This window comes from Balaenoptera ricei, chromosome 1 (assembly GCF_028023285.1).
Source record: "Balaenoptera ricei isolate mBalRic1 chromosome 1, mBalRic1.hap2, whole genome shotgun sequence".
NCBI classification, from domain to species: domain Eukaryota; kingdom Metazoa; phylum Chordata; class Mammalia; order Artiodactyla; family Balaenopteridae; genus Balaenoptera; species Balaenoptera ricei.
In genome coordinates, this window is record NC_082639.1 from 22,373,551 (window position 1) to 22,395,165 (window position 21,615).

General features: G+C 47.8%; 1 protein-coding gene across 4 annotated transcripts in view; it reads left to right on the forward strand.

Moving 5' to 3' along the window:
* The window catches only part of RCC1 (regulator of chromosome condensation 1), a 29,219-nt gene extending 9,672 nt beyond the window's left edge, over positions 1 to 19,547 (forward strand). For 2 of the 4 annotated variants that reach the window (XM_059916842.1, XM_059916828.1), the window contains 10 exons: positions 12,660 to 12,741; positions 13,299 to 13,364; positions 14,207 to 14,394; positions 14,576 to 14,755; positions 15,584 to 15,680; positions 15,795 to 15,917; positions 16,422 to 16,577; positions 16,828 to 16,947; positions 17,294 to 17,446; positions 18,392 to 19,547. In XM_059916842.1, coding sequence (XP_059772825.1) covers positions 12,669 to 12,741; positions 13,299 to 13,364; positions 14,207 to 14,394; positions 14,576 to 14,755; positions 15,584 to 15,680; positions 15,795 to 15,917; positions 16,422 to 16,577; positions 16,828 to 16,947; positions 17,294 to 17,446; positions 18,392 to 18,567 — 1,332 coding nt within the window. In that variant the 5' untranslated portion in view covers positions 12,660 to 12,668 and the 3' untranslated portion in view covers positions 18,568 to 19,547. Of the gene's footprint in view, positions 1 to 906; positions 972 to 12,659; positions 12,742 to 13,298; positions 13,365 to 14,206; positions 14,395 to 14,575; positions 14,756 to 15,583; positions 15,681 to 15,794; positions 15,918 to 16,421; positions 16,578 to 16,827; positions 16,948 to 17,293; positions 17,447 to 18,391 lie in introns of those variants that run through there. The other 2 variants (XM_059916850.1, XM_059916832.1) reach the window with 2 other exon arrangements.
* Positions 19,548 to 21,615: the final 2,068 nt, after the last annotated feature.

Consider the following 21,615-nt stretch of genomic DNA (forward strand, 5'->3'; position numbering starts at 1 on the left):
CTGGGAAACCCCCAGACACAAAAGGCCTGAAAGGTCACCACAGGGAACTTGAAATCCTGAAGAACTGTTTGTATCCCGTCCTGAAGAAGGAGTGTGTTAACAAGACAGGGTAGTCGGCTTGGCGCCTGTTTTCCATCACTAGCTCCCAACCTCAGTTCACACCCTCATCTTTCTTATCTGGCCTCCCTCCCCCACTCTTGGTTTCCCCTTCCCCCAAGTCCATTCTCTGCATTCTCCATTTTGTTCTAAAACAAAAATCTGCTCCTGTCACTCACGTGCGTAAATCCGTTCCATAGTTCCCCATTTCCCCAGGGAAGAGGCTGCCTCCTTAGATAAGACCCTGAATCCATGGTCTGTCTCTCCCTCTCCAGTTCCTCTGCATGGCACCCTCTGCCCAAGTCAGACCTTGGCAGTTTCCCACAACCACCACAGGCTCCCATCGCTCCCTGTCAGTGCACGGGATGCTTCTCCTAGGATGCCCTGCCCTCTTAGGCTTAACCCGGAAAGCCTTTGTTAAGCCCCGGCTGAGCCAGGTAACCTTGTGCGTACGGTGGTCACAGCCCTGGGTAGTTGCTGATAGTCCGATTTCTCATCTTTCTCTGATGGAGAGCCTCTTGAGAGCAGGGAGGATCAGAATCTCTTTTGTCCGTACAGTCCCTTCCACACCAGATTCTCCCAAACAAACCTTGATTTCAAGTAGTCTTTCTGGTTGTCAGTCCGCTTGTGCCAATTTGGGGTCTTCAAAATACACACCCACTGTACCCTTGCCAGGGCGGAGAGAGCCTGGTTAGGAGCGCCTTAGCCAGAGCGCGCCACTTGCACTTCCCGGGGCGGCCGCCAGGGGCCGCCGGGCTCTTTGTTTTCTTTTCTGGCCCGGGGTCGGGGCCGGAGGCCTGCAGAGCGCATGCTCTGGGGCAGTTCGCGGCCGGGCCGGGGAGCCGAGGAGTTCCTTGTGGCCGACCTGCAGCGAGGTAGGTTGCGCCCGTCACGCGCGGAGGGTCGGGGCGGGGGGCGGAGGGCGGCGCGCGGGGCGGGCACAGTCTGGGCACCGGCGGTCTGCGGCGGGTCGGGGCCGTTGCCTGCGCGTGCCCGTGTCGCGCGGCGCCAGCCCCACGTGAAGCCGAGTGGCTGAGAGGTGCGGGCGCGCGAGTCTCCGGCCCCGCGGGGCCCCCCGGAGCCTGCCGGGCCCCGCCTCGCCCGAGCGAGGGCCGCGCGGCCCCTCTGCAGCCGCGCCTCGCACGCCTGGCCCGCGCCGCCCGCGGGGGCGGGAGATTCAAACGGCCCGAGCGCGGCCGGCCAGGGTGCGCGCGGCCGCGGTGACCTCGCCGCCAGCGGTGCTCCGACCAGCGCGCCTCCCGAGCCGGGGCGGCAGCCCTGGCGGGGTCGCGTTTCCGGAGCGGGAAAGTGATTAAGTCCAGCACTGGTTTGGAGAATGCGGTTTGCAGAGTGGGGCGGAACCCTGCCCGGCAAGGGTCTGCTTTTAGGAGGGTAGGGTGCTGAGGGTCTACGCAGGGAGCGAAATCTCAGCGTCAACAGGCACCGTCACGACGACTGTTGACCGGTTGGAGAGGTGTGCTGGGAACTCCGCACCAACTCATCTGTCAACACATTATTTACTGGCTGTCTACTCCGTGCCGCGCGTGCAGGGCTGGGGAACATGGTGAAAGGGCCCCGTGTGGCCTTGACGGAGCTCGCGGTCTCCCTGGGGAGGCCCATGTGGGGCCACACTTACGGTCCAGGGCGATCCCCGAAGTGTGCCCGTGGAGCCGGGGCGCTGCTGCTGGCGGATATTAACAGAGGTGCTCCAACCAAGTGTGACTTGGGTGCCCCAGCAGAAGCTGAGTGTACGGAGTGTGGAGGGGAACTCGGAGGTTCACCCAAGCCTGCGCAGGAGGGTTAGGTATGGCTTTCCAGCCGAGGTGACTCTTGGCCCGGGTTTTGAAGGAACAATGGAGTTATCCAGACAGACTGAGGGTGGGCGGGGTTAGGGTGATCCAGGCAGGGAACACAGCACATGCAAAAGCACGAAGGTGTAGGTGAGTGTTGTCATCAGGGGTACCACGGTGTTTGATTGGAGCACAGGGTACAAGGAGGGGAAGAGCAAGATATTCTTGCAGGGGCTGGGTCTCAAAAGGTCTGGAGTGCAAGACCAAGGAACACTGGGTGGGGTGGAGAAGGCAGCGATGGTTTCACCCAAGAAGGGCATCAGAATGGAGTCTGGAAAGGTGAACTAGGAGTTCTCCATGCTCCTGTTGCGAAGACATCCCAAGAGCAGCAATAGTGTTCAGCTCTGCAACTTCCTAGTTGGGTACTCTTGGGCCACCCACCCAATCCCCATGGGCCTTGTTTCCCTTACCTGTAAGGTGAAGATAAGAGGCTTGTGGTGAGGATTACTAATATCCTATTATTTCCATAAAGCTGTGGTTGTAACATCTGGTGGAAGATGTGGCCCCTTTCCCCTGGGAAAAATGAACGCACTTAAGCTGAGGCTCAGCTCCCTATGTAAGTGGGATCCCCCAGTAAGGAGCTCCTAGGTGAAGTCTACCAGCTCTGTGCCTCACACGAGGCAGGAGCTCAGCAAATGTTTGTTGACAGATGAGCCTCTCTCCTCCCTTCCCTCCTGGGGACTTTTTTTTTTTTTTTTTAATTTTTGAATTTTATTTTATTTATTTTGTTATACAGCAGGTTCTTATTAGTTCTCTATTTTATACATATTAGTGTATACATGTCAATCCCAATCTCCCAATTCATCCCCCCCACCACCACTCCTCCCACCACTTTCCCCCCTTGGTGTCCATACGTTTGTTCTCTACATCTGTGTCTCTATTTCTGCCCTGCAAACCAGTTCATCTGTACCATTTTTCTAGGTTCCACATATATGCGTTAATATCCGATACTTGTTTTTCTCTTTCTGCCTTACTTCACTCTATATGGTAGTCTCTAGATCCATCCATGTGTCTACAAATGACCCAATTTCGTTCCTTTTTATGGCTGAGTAATATTCCATTGTGTATATGTACCACACTTTCTTTATCCATTTGTCTGTAGATGGGCATTTAGGTTGCTTCCATAACCTGGCTATTGTAAATAGTGCTGCAGTGAACATTGGGGTGCATGTGTCTTTTTGAATTATGGTTTTCTCTGGGTATATGCCCAGTAGTGGGATTGCTGGGTCATATGGTAATTCCATGTTTAGTTTTTTAAGGAACCTCCATTCCATTCTCCATAGTGGCTGTATCAATTTACATTCCCACCAACAGTGCAAGAGGGTTCCCTTTTCTCCACACCCTCTCCAGCATTTGTTGTTTGTAGATTTTCTTATGATGCTCATTTTAACTGGTGTGAGGTGATACCTCATTTGTAGTTTTGATTTGCTGTTCTCTAATAATTAGTGATGTTGAGCAGCTTTTCATGTGCTTCTTGGCCATCTGTGTGTCTTCTTTGGAGAAATGTCTATTTAGGTCTTCTGCCCATTTTTTGATTGGGTTGTTTGTTTTTTTAACATTGAGCTGCATGAGCTGTTTATATATTTTGGAGATTAATCCTTTGTCCGTTAATTCGTTTGCAAATATTTTCTCCCATTCTGAGGGTTGTCTTTTCGTCTTGTTTGTAGTTTGCTTTGCAAAAGCTTTTAAGTTTCATTAGGTCCCATTTGTTTATTTTTGTTTTTATTTCCATAACTCTAGGAGGTGGGTCAAAAAAGATCTTGCTGTGATTTATGTCAAAGAGTGTTCTTCCTGTGTTTTCCTCTAAGAGTTTTATAATGTCCAGTCTTACGTTTAGGTCTCTAACCCATTTTGAGCTTATTTTTGTGTATGGTGTTAGGGAGTGTTCTAATTTCATTCTTTTACATGTAGCTGTCCAGTTTTCCCAGCACCACTTATTGAAGAGATTGTCTTTTCTCCATTGTATATCCTTGCCTCCTTTGTCATAGATTAATTGACCATAGGTGTGTGGGTTTATCTCTGGGCTTTCTATCCTGTTCCATTGATCTATATTTCTGTTTTTGTGCCAGTACCATATTGTCTTGATTACTGTAGCTTTGTAGTATAGTCTGAAGTCAGGGAGTCTGATTCCTCCAGCTCTGTTTTATTCGCTCAAGACTGCTTGGGTTATTTGGGGTCTTTTGTGTCTCCATACAAATTTTAAGATTTTTTGTTCTAGTTCTGTAAAAAATGCCACTGGTAATTTGATAGGGATTGCATTGAATCTGTAGATTGCTTTGGGTAGTATAGTCATTTTCACAATATTGATTCTTCCAATTCAAGAACATGGTATATCTCTCCATCTGTTTGTGTCATCTTTGATTTCTTTCATCAGTGTCTTATAGTTTTCTGAGTACAGGTCTTTTACCTCCTTAGGTAGGTTTATTCCTAGGTATTTTATTCTTTTTGTTGCAATGGTGAATGGGATTGTTTCCTTAATTTTTCTTTCTGATCTTTCATTGTTAGTATATAGGAATGCAAGAGATTTCTGTGCATTAATTTTGTATCCTGCAACTTTACAAATTCATTGATTAGCTCTAGTAGTTTTCTGGTGGCATCTTTAGGATTCTTTATGTATAGTATCATGTCATCTGCAAACAGTGACAGTTTGACTTCTTCTTTTCCAATTTGTATTCCTTTTATTTCTTTTTCTTCTCTGATTGCCGTGGCTAGGACTTCCAAAACTATGTTGAATAATAGTAGTGAGAGTGGACATCCTTGTCTTGTTCCTGATCTTAGAGGAAATGCTTTCAGTTTTTCACCATTGAGAATGATGTTTGCTGTGGGTTTGTCATATACGGCCTTTATTATGTTGAGGTAGGTTCCCTCTATGCCCACTTTCTGGAGAGTTTTTATCATAAATGGGAGTTGAATTTTGTCAAACGCTTTTTCTGCATCTAATGAGATGATTATATGGTTTTTCTTCTTCAACTTGTTAATATGGTGTATCACATTGATTTGTGTATATTGAAGAATCCTTGCATCCCTGGGATAAATCCCACTTGATCTGGTGTATGATCCTTTTAATGTGTTGTTGGATTCTGTTTGCTAGTATTTTGTTGAGGATTTTTGCATCTATACTCATCAGTGATATTAGTCTATAATTTTCTTTTTTTGTAGTATCTTTGTCTGGTTTTGGTATCAGGGTGATGGTGGCCTCATAGAATGAGTTTGGGAGTGTTCCTTCCTCTGCAATTTTTTGGAAGAGTTTGAGAAGGATGGGTGTTAGCGCTTCTCTAAATGTTTGATAGAATTCACCTGTGAAGCCATTTGGTCCTGGGCTTTTGTTTGTTGGAAGACTTTTAATCACAGTTTCAATTTCATTGCTTGTGATTGGTCTGTTCATATTTTCTATTTCTTTCTCGTTCAGTCTTGGAAGGTTATACCTTTCTAAGAATTTGTCCATTTCTTCCAGGTTGTCCATTTTACTGGCATAGAGTTGCTTGTAGTAGTCTCTTAGGATGCTTTGTATTTCTGCGGTGTCTGTTGTAACTTCTCCTTTTTCATTTCTAATTTTATTGATTTGAGTCCTCTCCCTCTTTTTCTTGATGAATCTGACTAAAGGTTTATCAATTTTGTTTTATCTTCTCAAAGAACCAGCCTTTAGTTTTATTCATTTTGCTGTTGTTTTCTTTGTTTCTATTTCATTTATTTCTGCTCTGATCTTTATGATTTCTTTCCTTCTACTAACTTTAGGTTTTGTTTGTTCTTCTTTCTCTAGTTCCTTTAGCTGTAAGGTTAGATTGTTCATTTGAGATTTTTCTTGTTTCTTGAGGTAGGCTTGTGTTGCTATAAACTTCCCTCTTAGAACTGCTTTTGCTGCATCCCATTGGTTTTGGTTCATCGTGTTTTCATTGTCATTTGTCTCTAGGTATTTTTTGATTTCCTCTTTGATTTCTTCAGTGATCTTTTGGTTATTTAGTAACGTATTGTTTAGTCTCCATGTGTTTGTGTTTTTTACGTTTTTTTCCCTGTAATTGATTTCTAATCTCATAGCGTTGTGGTCAGAAAAGATGCTTGGTATGATTTCAATTTTCTTAAATGTACTGAGGCTTGATTTGTGATGCAAGATGTGATCTATCCTGAAGAATGTTCCGTGTGCACTTGAGAAGAAAGTGTAATCTGTTTTTGGATGGAATGTCCTATAAATATCAATTAAATCTATCTTGTCTATTGTGTCATTTAAAGCTTGTGTTTCCTTATTAATTTTCTGTTTGGATGATCTGTCCATGGGTGTGAAGTGTTAAAGTCCCCAACTATTATTGTGTTACTGTCGATTTCCTCTTTTATAGCTGTTAGCAGTTGCCTTATGTATTGAGGTGCTCCTATGTTGGGTGCATATATATTTATAATTGTCATATCTTCTTCTTGGATTGATCCCTTGATCATTATGTAGTGTCCTTCCTTGTCTCTTGTAACATTCTTTATTTTAAAGTCTATTTTATGTGATATGAGTATTGCTACTCCAGCTTTCTTTTGATTTCCATTTGCATGGAATATCTTTTTCCATCCCTCCTGGGGACTTTTCTCACAAAGAGATTCTTTAGCCCTTGCGTCTAGTGGGCAAGTGTCTGCCTCCTGACGTTGGGGTGGGTGGGGACAGCTGCTGTGATCAGAGAGGGCTCTGTCTCCCTTTGCAGAGATGAGGTCACAGCAGGTCACAGCAGGAACACCCTGGCCCTGGTAGACTGTCTAGTCTGCTGTGCCTTCATTCACCAAATGAGGAAACTGAGGCCCAGAGAGAAGTGGGGAGGGGGGGATGCTCTAGTCATAGTGGGGAGTGGTTGGGAGACCTGGGCTGTCATCCCACCTCTGTGTGGCCTGGGGCACCTTCCCCTGAGCCTCTACTTTCTTATCTGTAAAGCCAGGATGATCACACCTCCAAGGGCAGGTGTGAACACTCTAGGAGAGGCTGGCACACCTTAGGTGCCTATTGGTGGAAGTTGTCTCTGTATCTGACTTATTGGATTGTAACTCACTCTTCTCCCAGACTGTAAACTCCTTGAAGATGGAAGCCGTGTTTGTCTGTTGGGGAGTGCAGGGTAGGGACAAAAGACTACTACTTATTCCCAGCCCAGGCACTCAGTGTCTGGCTAAGAAAACACACCCAGAGCAGTGAGAGAGGGAGTCTGTCAAAGGACTGATGTGTACAGTAGAGGATATGCAGGTGGGTCATGGGTCCAGGGCTCCACCTTTTAGAAGGTGCCCTCTCATCTCCCGCCCTGCCTCGGGGATTGCTCACAGCAGCACCCTGCAGTCCCTAGAGTCCTCTGTTTGAGAGATGAAGACTGTCAGGCTCAAAGGGAGCTCAGGTCTGTTGGACTTGAAAGCCAGTGCTCTCTCCACCACAGCATGGAGTTGTACCCATCGTCCTTCCATACATCTTTCAGCAGATTTGTCACCCACATGGCCCATCCTCCCAGGCCCTAGCTGCTTCCGAGCTCCTCTCTGCTCTCACTATCCCGTCCCCCTCAGCAGGCTGCTGCCCTCTGCTCCTTGCCTTTGGCCAAGCTCATAGGGGATCCTGGGGAGGCCTGTCCAGGCTGCCTCGACCCCTGCCTGGATCATGGCCTGCCTTTAGCCAGCCATTCTTGTTTTGTTTTTGTTTTTAATTATCAGATATATCTGGATTCTATTCCTGGCTGTCCTTTCTGATGGTATGAACTTAAGCAAGTAAATTGACTTCTCTGAGCCTCAGTTCCCTCAGCTGTGAAATAGGAGTGACAGTGCCTTCTTCAGCTTGTTGTGAGAAGTTAAAGGTTGTTGGCACATAGAAAGTAGGCATGGCCAGTGTCCCAGAGAGACTCATTTTAAGGAGCAGATTGATATGGTAGATAGACATGTAAATTTAAATAATCATGATCTAAAAGTCTGTCCTAATTTCTCTGCGAGAATGATTCCTTTAGGATTGAGAGAGGGATCAGAGGTGGTTTACCAATGGAGGTGACTTTGAGTTCAGAACTTCTTCTAGTAGGATAGGGATGGGATGGTATAGAGATGCACATGGTATGGAGAGAATAGTAGGCAGTCTAAGATTGTGTGAGAAGAGAAGGGACAATGTGACAGATAAGGTAGGAGGCCAAAAGTTGTGTTAGTATCAGACCCTGGAGGTCTTTAGTACCAGGCTAAGAAATGTGGGCAGAGGGAGCCACTGAGGAGTCTGAGCAAGGAAGCAGCTTGTTTCAGGTTTGAGGTTTAAAAAGATCATGAATGGCTTGTAGAGTGGGATGGGGATGGGGATGGGCAGTAGGGAGATGAGAGACAAGCTGCTGTCTTTTCTGGGGGAGAGAGTATGAGGGAGAGTTCTCAGACAGGCTGAGGGACTGGGGAGTGTGGGGAGGAAGTAGGTAGGGGCACCAGCTCTGGGGTCTGAGTGACTTGGTACTTGGTACAGATCTTGATTTCCTCGTCCAGTCTTGGGTAAGACACTTTACCTTTTTGAGCCTCAGTTTCCTCGTCTGTAAAGTGGAATCAGTGTGGTTAGCTTGCAGTGAGATGCCCAAGAATATTAGCCCAAAACACAGGTGTAAGGAGATATTGCCTGGGTCTGTTCCAACCCACACTAACACTTTTTTTTTTGGTTAATGACCCATGACACCAAATACCTCATATAGCCTTTATTTTTTTCCACTCCAGGCCTTGCCCACAGGTCAACCCAACATCAGCACCAATGTGCTGATATATTCTGTTCCCTTTTTTTTCACTTCTGGTTGTAAGTACTTTTCCATGCTACTACACAGTCTCCCTACCCAGCACAGCTAACTGCTGCAGGTCATTCTGATGAACTGACGGGAAATATGCCCTTGGAGGGACAGGGCCCTGGACACAGTGAACTGGCTGGCAACCTGGCCAGGGGTACAAGAAACAGTGGATACCTGTTACGTCCCACACTCCTTAACCCATCCAGCTCTGCCTACTTAACATCCCTTCTTGGTCCGCTCCCACGCACTTCAGACTTAACAAAAACGCCTGGTGAGGTGGACCTCTCAGTCTCTCCTCTCCTGTTTGTCCCACAGTGTTCTCGGTAACTGGAAGTCGACCACCTACCTAGTCACTTAAGCCAAAGCCTGGGGGTCCTTGTGTTTGGCCAAGTTCATGGGGGATCAGGGAGGCTGGGTTTTTTAGGATGAAAAAGTCATTCTGGGTTCCTCCCTCACCCTCATTCCCCACATCTAATCCGCCAGCAAAGCAAGCCTGTCTCCTAAATTGATCTGTTTTGTCTACTTTTCTCTCTTGCCTCAGACCAAATCAGGTCACTGACTTCTCTCATTTGGATGCCTGCAATCGCCTCCTCTTCCAAACCATTGCATTTTCTCTACAGTAGCCAGAACAATCGTTAAGAAGACATTTTTCTTAAAACTCTTCTGTTTTCCGTACTAGGCCTTGTATGATCCAGCGCCTGCTCCCCTTGTGCCATGTGATCCACCACTGTCCAGCTACAGCCCTGCTGGCCTCCCCAGGTTCCTGAGCACATCACGTGATTTTGTCCGGGTCTTCCCCTGCTAGCTTTCTCTTGCTAGTATTTCAAGTCTTAGCCCAAATGTTACCTATCTGGCCTATATCTCCTCCCCCGTCCCATTTTTTCTCTCTCTATTTTTTTTTTTTTACTGTGGTAAAATACACATAACATAAAATTGACCATTTTAACCATTTTTAATTGTATATAGTTCAGTGGCATTAAGTATGTTTACATTGTTCTGCCTTGCCTATCCTTCACACAGCACCATCTGTAATAATACTCTGTGTGTGTGTGTGTGTGTCTTTCCCACTAGAATTAAGCTCCACAAGAACAGGGAGAGGGTTAGTTTCCTTTTTCCTTGCTACACCTGGCAGTGGTAATAGGCATTCATGGAATGAATGAGTACATGCTGCCATGTATTGAGTACTTACTGTGTGCTTGGCACTCCAAAGTCCTTTACAAACATTTCATTCAGTCTTTTTTTTTTTTTTTTTTTTGGCTGTGCTGGGTCTTCATTGCTGGGCACGGGCTTTCTCTGATTGCGGTGAGCGGAGGGTTAGTCTTTGTTGCGGTGCGCGGGCTTTTCATTGCGGTGGCTTCTCTTGTTGCGGAGCATGGGCTCTGAGCACACGGGCTTCAGTAGTTGTTGCACGTGGGCTCAGTAGCTGTGGCTCGCAGGCTTTAGAGCACAGGCTCAGTAGTTGTGGCGCACGGGCTTAGTTGCTCCGCGGCATGTGGGATCTTCCCGGACCAGGGATTAAACCCGTGCCCCTGCATTGGCAGGCGGATTCTCAACCACTGCACCACCAGGGAAGTGCTTCATTCAGCCTTGACAGCAGCCCTGGAAGTGGTTATTGCATCCCTTTTTACAGTTGAGGGTACAGCTCAGAGAGGTTAAAGCTGCCAGAGAGGGACTTCCCTGGTGGCGTAGTGGTTGAGAATCTGCCTGCCAATGCAGGGGACATGGGTTCGAACCCTGGTCTGGGAAGATCCCACATGCCGCGGAGCAACTAAGCCCATAGGCCACAATTACTGAAGCCTGTGCGCCTAGAGCCCGTGCTCTGCAACAAGAGAAGCCACTGCACTGAGAAGCCCGCGCACCGCAACAAAGAGTAGCCCCCGCTCGCCGCAACTAGAGAAAGCCCGTGCGCAGCAACGAAGACCCAACGCAGACAAAAGTAAATAAATAAAATAAATAAATTAAAAAAAAAAAAAGCTGCCAGACAGGTCAACCATGGTCACAGAAGCAGGGCTGAACAAACCACAGCTCTGGCAGATGAATCCAATTTCCTCTATCCTAAGGAATGTGCATTTCTAGTGTGGGAAAAGGGGTTTCAAAGAGGCTGCTTGGAAGGGAGGAGTTCAACCCTGGGAAAATAGAAGTTGGGTGAAACACAGAAATGCCTCAACAGAGTCAAAACTGGGCCAGTCACAACCTGCAGAGGCTCAACCTACACGGCCTTGGCGGATTGTAGGCATTTGGCTATTTCGCCACCTTCGGTGCTTTGTTCTCTTCCCCCAGGATAGTCAGCAGAAATGGCCTGGAAATTCCAGGCCACTCACCTTGTGTTCATATACCATGGAATGGGGAGCTGGAGAGGCTGAGGCTCTAGGACCCACTGGAAGGAAGGAAGAGAGGGAGGGAAGAAGAATGGGGTGCTGTTTAGGCCCACAGAGGAGCCTGAGAAGGGCACCTGGAGTTCTCTTTCCATTTGTAGCTTTGGGTAGAGTCTCCATCCCTTTTCTGTAGAATGGAGGAGAGGTGGGTTAGATTAGATGAGAGCTGTGCCTGAGCATCACCTGGGACAGACCCTAGATGTTATAACACCAGCATTGATTTATTGAGCACTTAATATGTATTACTTTTACAGTATTAACTCAATTAGTCATACACGTCACAACAGGGTGTGGGTACTATTATTATCCCCATTTTACTGAGGAGGAAACTGAATCATGAAGAGATTAAATAACTTTGCCCAAGGTCAAACAGCTAGAAAGCAGCTGAGTACATATTCTGGCTCCTCTTAACCACTACTTGCTCTACCACTTTTGCATCTGGGTAGCTGCAAATTGCCCTGTTAGAGTTTGGGAGCCTAAGGCTTAGACAACTGAACTGTCTTTCATAACCTTAAAGACCAGGGCTCAATAAAGATTTATTTCCAAAGCTGCTTATGTGGAGGAAAAAGGCTTTCGACACAATTTGGGCTGGATTGGAATTGAGATAGCTGGGGAGAAAGTCTGTTCTCAGAGGCCTTGAGGAGGCAAGGCAGCAGCAGTTAGTTTAAGGAGTGAGGGGCCTCAGGGCTGAGGCTTTCAGCTGCCTGGGATCGTGCTAGGTGCAACAACCCTTCTTGTCACCCATAGGTGATTTCCTTTCCCCCTTTTGTAACACTGGCTGTTTGTGTGAGTGTGTATACAGTGTTTATCTCTTGTTGGACTGCTTAGAGGAAAGCCAGGTTCCTCCCAGGAGTGGTGGCATTTTGGATCAAAGGGCACAGATGGTTTGGTTTGCTTTTATTTAATGAGAACAGCTTTGTGTGTGTGGTCTGATTATGACAGTAATGTATAACCAAAGTTACTAGTGGTTATGTCGGGGTTAGGAGGAGTTGTGAGGGATACTTCACTTAATGTTCTTCAGTGTTTTAATTTTTTATAATAAAATTTTAAAAATACATGTAATGTTTCTTGTAGCTTATATAATATAGGTAAGGTACAAAGAAAGAAGTAAAAGTTGTCCATAATCCCATTTTCCAGAGGTTACCATTATCAATATTGAATGTATTTCCTTCCACACATTTTTATATGTGTATGCTTTTTCTTTTCCACAAATAGGATGATGGGCTGTTTTTCAATCTGTTTATATTACTTGGCAATGATTCAGTAAATAAATCTCTGAAAGCATCACTTTCAATGGCTTCGTCCTGTTTTATCATCAATATACCACATATTATCTAGCCAGTCCCCTGCTCCTGAGTGTATGGGTTGTTCCATTTTTTGTTGTTTTTTTTAATGTTATGAAGAATACAGTAGAGAATATTTATGGATCTTAATCTTTGGGTGTATTTATTATTTGGTTCTTCTCAGATAAATTCTGAGAAGTGGAATTGCTGGGCATTTCCTCTCACTTTTTTTTAGGGTTTTTGATGAATATTGCCTAATTAGAGCAGGAAAATGATTGCCATTTCTGACATGGAGTATTTGCCTGGGTTTTTCAGGACAGAAAGATGCCACCCAAGCGTATAACTAAGAGAAGGTCATCCCCCGAAGATGCCCTCCCCAAAAGCAAGAAGGTGAAGGGTAAGTTGGCCTTGGCCTCTACTTCAGTATGGGTGGCCTCTTGGCACCCCCAGAATCTGGAACTGGGCTCCTTTCTCCCTGAGATTTGAAGCTGAGGGTCCTGGAAGTCCAGGAATTCCACCCAGCTGGAGAGTCTCCTGTAGCTCACTGAATCCCACCCTCTGGGAATCATGAAGGGGCAGAGACTTGCCTAAAAGCACTCAGATACTGGCAAAAATCTAGACCCTAGGGCTTTGCCCCAGGCAGTAATGCATCATGGTTAAGACCATTGACCTCCAGACTGGGTTCAAGTCCTGGCTCTGCCACTTTCTAGCTACATGTAGCTTTGGGCAAATCACTAACCTCACTGAGCTTGGACTACTACCCCATTCATAAAATGGGCAACCTCACTGGGCTGTCGTGAGGAAAATGAGATCATGTCCTGGTAGCACTGGAGGGAGGTGGCTGTGGTCTCCTCTCTCCTGGGACCCTGGAGGGAGTCAGGGAGGAGAGAGAGCCACCCCCAATCTGGGACGGGGAGTATGGACCCACACTCAGACACTGTCTGTCTTTTGCAGACCCTCGTAACCAGGCAGTGAGGGCTGTTGCCTCCCGCCGCGTTCCAGGCGCCCGCTCCTGCCAAGGTGCCTGCGGGCCGAGCCCTCCCGACCAGAAAGCCCGACCAGGTGGCTGCTTGCCCAGCGCACCCTCTGCGCAGCCGCAGCAGTCCTGGCAGCCTGGCCACACCCCCAGGGGGAGGGGCTGGACGCCATTGGCTGTCCGGGGCCGTGGGCAGTCGCCATTGGCCAGCAGATGGCCCTGTGCCGCACACCGGTTGGCGTGTTCCTCTCTGCAAAAGCCTGTGTGGGCTCTTACTCCTACCCGTTCCTTTTCAGCTGCCTGTCTGCTCCCACATAGGAGCAGAGTGGGGGTCAGTGTACCTGTGTCCAGGGGCTAAGTCACAGTCTGAGGATGCACTGCAAACTCTACTAATTATTCTATGACCTTCTCTGAGACTGTTCCCTTTTCTATAAAGTGGGATCCTAAGAACGGAAGGTCTGTAGCATAATGTGAGGGGCTGCAAAGCAATCTAACACTAGTAAGCAGTCGGTAAAGGGGTAGACGTTATTATGCCCTGTTAGTATGGTTCCGGACCAAGAACAGCCTATCAGGAAAACTAGCTTGTGTCCCCACTGTTCTTTAACCCTCTCCACCAAGATTCATTACTGAGTGTCTCGTTTCCATTTCCTTCCACTCACATTGATAATGTGCTCAGTTTTTAATCTGCACAAAAACCCTATGAGGTAAGTGCTTTTGTTATCCTCGTTTCACAGATGAGGAAACTTAGGCTTGGAGAGGTCAGACTAATGGTCTGTGGCAGGGCAGGGGCTTGAACCCAGGTCTGTGTGATCCCAGAGCCTGTGCAGTGACCTCTCCTCTCTCCCGTCATCCTACACACTCAGGGGCTGTCTTCTTCACCCCTCAGTCTCACATAGGTCCCACAACACAGAACCGGGTTTGGTGCTGACACTGGGCCAGGGCGACGTGGGCCAGCTGGGGCTGGGCGAGAATGTGATGGAGAGGAAGAAGCCAGCCCTGGTGCCCATTCCAGAGGACATCGTGCAGGCTGAGGCTGGGGGCATGCACACTGTGTGTCTAAGCAAAAGTGGCCAGGTAGGTTGGGGGTGGCACAGGATGGGACAGGGCCTAGGGTTAGTAGGGGGCTTGGGGAAGGAGCTTTGAACCACACACATTACTCTGTGGAGATGGAGCTGGCTAGACGAGCAGGGATTGGCCTAAACAAGAACGGACTGAGAGGCCAGGCCTTGCACTAACGGGGGCATCCTGGGCACAGGTCTACTCCTTCGGCTGCAATGATGAGGGTGCCCTGGGAAGGGACACATCAGTGGAGGGCTCAGAGATGGTCCCTGGGAAAGTGGAACTGCAAGAGAAGGTGATACAGGTGTCAGCAGGAGACAGTCACACAGCAGCCCTCACCGAGGATGGCCGTGTCTTCCTCTGGGGCTCCTTCCGGGTAAGACTGGGTCTGGAAGACGGCATGGGGGCTGGTGGGCAGAATTAACTGGTGGGGCCCCAAAGATAACCCATCACGAGGCCCCTGTTGTACTTACTGGTGGGGAAATCAAGGCCCTGGGCAGAGCTTGGGCCCAGACCCAGGTTTCTGGCTTCTTCATCCAGGCCTGTCCACACCACTGCTGTTCCCTGGACTCTGATGTTATGATGTGTGCGTCTTGGGAAAGGGGTGGGTCAGGGATGCCTTTGGGCTGAGGCTAAGCCAGGAAGCCTACTGACCCATCTCCCTGCCTTCAACCTCCCCCCTCCCCTTCCCAGCCCTCTTCCACACTTCTCAGGGGTTTGGGGGCACATCTCAGAACTTCCAGGACAGGAGAGTGTGGTTTAAAAAGCAGATACAGCATTAAAGTTGTTTTGGTACTTTAGTATTCGATTTATTTTGAAATGTCAAAAATAAAGGAATCTGATGTTTCCCCATTGGGGCTGATTTTAAATTTTTTTGTTGATAATTTCAAACACATAAAAATAATCAGAATACTATATTGAACTCTATGTGCTTGCCCCAACAATTATCAGCTTATGACCAAACTTGTTTCATCTTCACTCCCCTCCGTTCCCCAACTCCTTTGTTATTTTAATGCAAATCACAGACCACGTATGATTTCATTCGTAAGTATTGCACTATGTGGCCTGGCTCCGGCCCACTTCTCCATCTCCATCTGGCACCAGTGCCCTTCACCAGACAGCTCTGTGGCTGACTGCAAAGCTGGATCTGGCTGGTATGAGGCAGGAAGAACTGGCTGAAAACTCTTCCGCCCCTCCCTTCCAGGACAATAATGGTGTGATCGGGCTCTTGGAACCCATGAAAAAGAGCATGGTGCCTGTGCAGGTGCAGCTGAGTATGCCCGTGGTGAAGGTGGCCTCAGGTGAGTCTGCAGGTACTCACTCTGGGCAGGAGTTGGAGAACCTTTTTGGGGGGCTGGCCCAGCCTTGGGCTTTACAGACAAGCCCTGTATCCCTTGCCTTCCTCTCACCCTCAGGAAACGACCACTTGGTGATGCTGACAGTTGATGGCGACCTCTATACTTTGGGCTGCGGGGAGCAGGGCCAACTGGGCCGCGTGCCTGAATTATTTGCTAATCGTGGTGGCCGGCAGGGCCTCGGTAGGTGGCTTAGGTCCCTCTGGCGGGGCAAGTTGGCAAGCCACCCCCGGTGAAGGTCAGAGGCAGAAGGGATTCTCTATGTTCAGGCTTGCATCAGGTGGACCTGCAGTGGTAGTTAAGGACTCAGATTCTAGAGCCAGACTACCCCAGGTTTGAATCCTGGCCCTATCAGCTACTGGCTGTGGGCCCCTGGACATGGTTTCTCATCTCTAAACCCACCTACCTCTAAACCTACCTCACTGGGTTGTTGTGAAGTTAAATGAGTTTACATAAAAGACTGTCTGGCACATGGTAAGTTCCAGGTAAATGTTACCTCTATGGCTGTGGGAGTCTGAGTGAGGCACTTGGACTCTCCTGGCCTCAGTTTCCTCTTCTGTATAATAGGGACAAGAGTCCCTGCCTAGTCTTCCTGCGAGGGCTTTAGCAGTGAAGGAGAAACAGATGGGGCAGAGAGGAGAGGCCGTGTGTGTCTGCCACTGACCCTGGCCTGCTCTCTGCCTGCAGAACGACTCCTGGTCCCCAAGTGTGTGATGCTGAAATCCAGGGGAAGCCGGGGCCATGTCAGATTCCAGGATGCCTTCTGTGGTGCCTACTTCACCTTTGCCATCTCCTCTGAGGGCCATGTGTATGGCTTTGGCCTCTCCAACTACCATCAGCTAGGTGAGTCCCAAGCCCATCGTCCAGGGTCGCCCAGAGTGACCTGGGCTCCAGTCCTGCCTCCACCACTCATTCGTTGTGTACCCTTGGTGGGGTCATCTAACCCCTCAGAGCCTCAGTTTTCTCATCTGTAAAATGAGAATATAAATACCCTGGTGTGGTGTGGGGTGGGGGCCACACTGGGAGGGGAAGAAGAAGGCAGCTCCTTGGACACCCTCACCCCTGACAGCTCTGTCCTGGCCTCTTCCCCCAGGAACCCCAGGCACAGAATCTTGCTTTGTACCTCAGAACCTGACATCCTTCAAGAACTCCACGAAGTCCTGGGTGGGCTTCTCTGGTGGCCAGCACCATACAGTCTGCATGGATTCAGAAGGTAGGGCCTCCTGGTCCATCTCTGGGTCGGAGGTGGAGTGTTCCCTAGGCACAGGCCTGGCCACACTCCGGAGATGACGGTGCTCGGAACCTGGGCCTGCTCTGTTGACTGGGCTGGCTGTGGGTCCACGAGGGTTGCCCCCGTCCCCCAGCGTCCTGGTGTTCTTCCACGTGTGAGTTCAATGGGGGCCGGGGGGGGCTCTCCCAGGCCTCCCCCAAAACTGAAAGGGACACTGCAGACCTCACCACCCTGGGAATGGGGGACCAGCTCCCACAGATATAGGCGCTCACCTGGCCTACCTGGAGCATGCCCTCTGCTACCCCTCGTCTCTCTCCCTCCTCCACAGGCAGAGCATACAGCCTGGGCCGGGCTGAGTATGGGCGGCTGGGCCTTGGGGAAGGTGCCGAGGAGAAGAGCATACCCACCCTCATCTCCAGGCTGCCCGCCGTCTCCTCGGTGGCTTGTGGGGCCTCTGTGGGGTATGCTGTGGCCAAGGATGGTGAGTGAGGCTGCCCACAGTCGGTCTGGTTGGAGTCGGGGGGTCGTGGTTCTTACCGAAGTGCACAGTAGGCTCTGACGTCCACCATCAGATGGAGCTGAGGTGTGGAGAACAGTGTTTGTGATGACGTTGCTTTTGGCCTGATTGTCAGAAGCTCTGGCTTTGATGACAAAATGGGTAAACACATTATTTTAATAGAGGTGACTTGTTCTGTAGAGGAGAAAAACAGCAAAGGGAGATATATCACTGAGGCCCAGACAAGCAGTAGGATTTGAACCCATGTCTCCAGACTCCTAACTCAGGCTTCTCTTTACATTTTATACCATGGTGACCCTTTTTATTTACAACCTAGTAGGTGCCGGCTTCCCAGGGAGTTGTACTTAGAATTTTACTAGAGAAAGAAGGCTTAGTAGTTGGGGTCCTGGCAAGCAGAGCAGAGGAGGGTGTGGACAAGTGGTCACCAAAGCCTGAGTGGAACAGCCACGGAGGCCTTGAGAAATCGGGCTGGCAGAGGTGCTTGACCTGGGATTATCTGGGAAGAGTTCCTGAGGAGGTGGAGCTTGTACTGCACCGTGAAGGTTCAGTCCTTTATGATAAGCAAAGGACGGCATCCAGAGCAGTCTCAAAGGCAGGTGGTCCTGGGAATGGAGGTGATATAGGGGTTTGGGGAATGGCCAGTCATTGTCGGGCCTTGAATGCCACGCCTAGGAGCAGGGAGAAGTTTTTGGCAATGTGTAAGGACTGCGGTCTCTGGTTGACAAAGCTCTTTTTTGTCCATCATCTCCTTGGCTCCTCCCAGCTTCCCTGAACGCCCGGAGGCTGGGACATTGCCAGGCTGCCACAGGCCAAGGCCAAAATCCACCCTCATGTGCCAGGCTTCTCACACTACAGAAAGGTGGGGCTTGGGATCCTGGAGACAGCTGCCTGTATTTCTGTCCTTTGTAGGTCGTGTTTTTGCCTGGGGCATGGGCACCAACTACCAGCTGGGCACAGGACAGGAAGAGGATGCCTGGAGCCCCGTGGAGATGACAGGCAAACAGCTGGAGAACCGTGTGGTCTTATCTGTGTCCAGCGGGGGCCAGCACACAGTCTTACTAGTCAAGGACAAGGAACAGAGCTGATGAAGCCTCTGAGGGCCTGGTTTCCGGCCCCCCCCCCCACCTCCCTCCTGGAACAAGGAAGCCGTGATGTCTACATATTCCAGCAGGCCTCTTCCAGCTCCAAGTACTCTGTCATCTCCTGCCTTTTTCCCATCAGCAGAAAAGAATCCTTCTCTTTTTTTTCCCTCATTTTCCGGAATCATCCTGGGACCTACAGGATGAGGGTGGGATAGATGGAAGAGGGGAGGGGGTTTTAATCAGAAGGAACATTGCTGACCCCACAGCTATGTGGTTAGACCTTTCCCCCTCATCCCTAATTCCCATGGTCCTGGCTGACCCTGGTTTTGCCTATCAAAAACCAAAACTTCCTCCCCTGCGTGTTTGGTGCCCATACTCTGAGAAGTCGGGGCTCCATCAAGCCCTGCTCTAGTCATGTGCCACTCTTCCTGTCCTTCACAACCCACAGACAGACAGATGGTACAGTCCTGAGACCCAGCTGTCATGGACCTATAACTGGAGAAGGGGCAGGGCTACCCAGCCATGGGCAACCCCAAGCCAAATATTTGGCCCTGAACAGGTGCCCATGGGGCAAAAAGAAAAACAGTGATCCTCCGATTGATCAAGAAAAAAGCCAATCAGCCTTTCTCCCAGAAGCACAAAGCATTCTGCCCTTCAGGCCTTGTCTGCCGAGTCTCACCCATCCAACCTGCCTCACCTGCAGCCAAGGGCCTGAAATCCAGAAAAGAAGCTACGCCTGCAGGGCAGGACCTCGAGGAGAGGGGAAGGAGGGCTTTATAAGCAAACTTACAGCAATATTGAGAGTGAAGGGAGGGCGGGGAAGAGGGTTGGAGGGGCAGAGACTGGTCCCCAGAAAGGGAAGCAGTAGCTTGTACAGTGGCTGAAAAAATAGAAGAGTATTGATTTTTTTTTTTTAATGTATTTTGGAGGGGAGAGTGAAATCTTTTAACACTTTGAATAAATCTAAGAGTTTTATAAAACAGGCCACTTGTTTTCTACATGCTCCCTGCTTTTTTAAGGGAGCACCTGCTGTGTTGGGACGGGCAGAATAACCCCATGCCTGTAGCCCTGGTGAAGACTAGGACTTCAGTGATGTTGAGAGGTCATGGTGTGTGCCAGTCAGCTGGGGGGTTTTTTTTGCTGTTTTTTTGTTTTTTGTTTGGAACAGTGACTGTTCTAGACAAATCAAAAAAAAGAGTTGATTGATTTTTGTTAGGTATTTATGTTTCAGGAATCACTGGATTTTAAAAAAATTATACTGTATAATATGTGAGACATGGGATGGATCTTTTAATATCCTAATCCCAAACCAAGATTTTTGAGTACAGTACATCTCTAGAAATACTTATACTAAGTTTAATGATGTACTGTATCATTTCAAAAGCTAGTGTAACCGATTAAACATGATTAACTGCACAGTAACAACTTAATGCATAATGATGTAGATTTTCACAGGCATTTGAGCAACCAAATCATATAGAGCTGACCTGTCCAGTATGGTGGTCAGTACCTACATGTGGCTATTTACATTTAATTTAAATCTGTAAAAATGTAAAATGAACTTCCTCGGTTGCACTAGCCACATTTCAAGTCCTCAGTAGTCAGAAGTGTCTAGTGCCTATGGTTTTGGGCTATGCAAATACAGAAATTTATAGAACATTTCCATAACTGCAGAAAGTTACAGTGGACAGTGCTGATACAGGAGGTTTGTATATTACAGCAGGAAAGTTTTACTAGTACCAGGAGGATTCTTCGATGTCAGTGACTCTTGGAAAAATGAATATGATGTAAAATAACTTAAAATGTATTCTGTGATTGTTTTTTTTCCTTGAACTTTTAGTTTTGACGCATGTACTATCCTGATTAGAAATTGACTTCTTAGAAGGGAAAAATCACACTTTTGATTTTAGTATTTTCTTTGTGAAGAAGCACTTGTGTGTCTGCTCTTCCCACCCCCACTCCCCCCAGAAAAGTCCAGTTGGATTAGATTTACTGAAGTTTTCCCTTTTGACAATATAGCAGGTTGAAAGTACCCTATCCTTAATAACAGCTCTTGTGGATTGGGACTTAAAGGGGCCAGGCATTGTGCTGAGCACTTTGCATACAATAATAGCTCATTTGATCGCCTTGTGAAGTGGGAATCGCTGTCCCTCAGGAAAAAGTCCCTGAGAGTTCAAGTATCTAGCTTGAGGCCAAGCTACCAAGTGCACAGACTAGGCTAGAATTTAAATCAGCCTCCACCCGAGCCCAGAACCTCAGTTTCTTTTCCTTGTATTGAACATAAGAGTTATAAAGCTCTCTGTAGGTGCTTTACATACGTTAGAACAGTGTCAGGCACATAGCAAAGGCCCCACAAGCCTTTGCTGTTATGACCGTTGAACTAATTTTAAAGTTCCCTGTAGTTAATAATTGCCTTGTTTTTCACATGCTTAGTTTTTTGGTGTGAGTATCATTTATTCGATGTTCATATCTCTTATCGGAAGTGTAAATCTACTTTGCTGTGTTCAAACACATCAGGTATTCTCAGTTTTACCTTTTTTCCCATCCTCCTCCAACCTGAATTGGTTACCCCAAAACAAATGTAATCACCCCATATGGCTCAGCTATAAATGATATTTGCAAAGTCATAATAATGTAAATGTTCAGTGTTGTGACAAATTATAATCAGAAGATGGAGAAGTGTGTATGTATGAGGGGCAGTCCCTAAAATATCTGAAACTACAAATGAATAGAAAGTATATTATTTAGAAATACACAGATTTTAGGGAAAAGATTTGGAAGTGGTTGCCTCAAGGGACTGGAAGTTGGAAATAGGGATAGATGGGGTGAGGGGCAGCTGTTTATCGTTTGACATAAATTCAAATTTTTTTTTTCAGTGCCTACCATATCCCAGACATGGTTGTGGGAATTTGATTAGAAAGCGCGAACAAGGAATCCTGTCTCATAAAGCTTACATTCTAAATTAAAAATAAACATTTAAAAATCTTCCATAAGTAAAATAAATTTTAAAAATGGTAAGCAAAGAGCACAGCACAGGGGCTGGCAAATAGT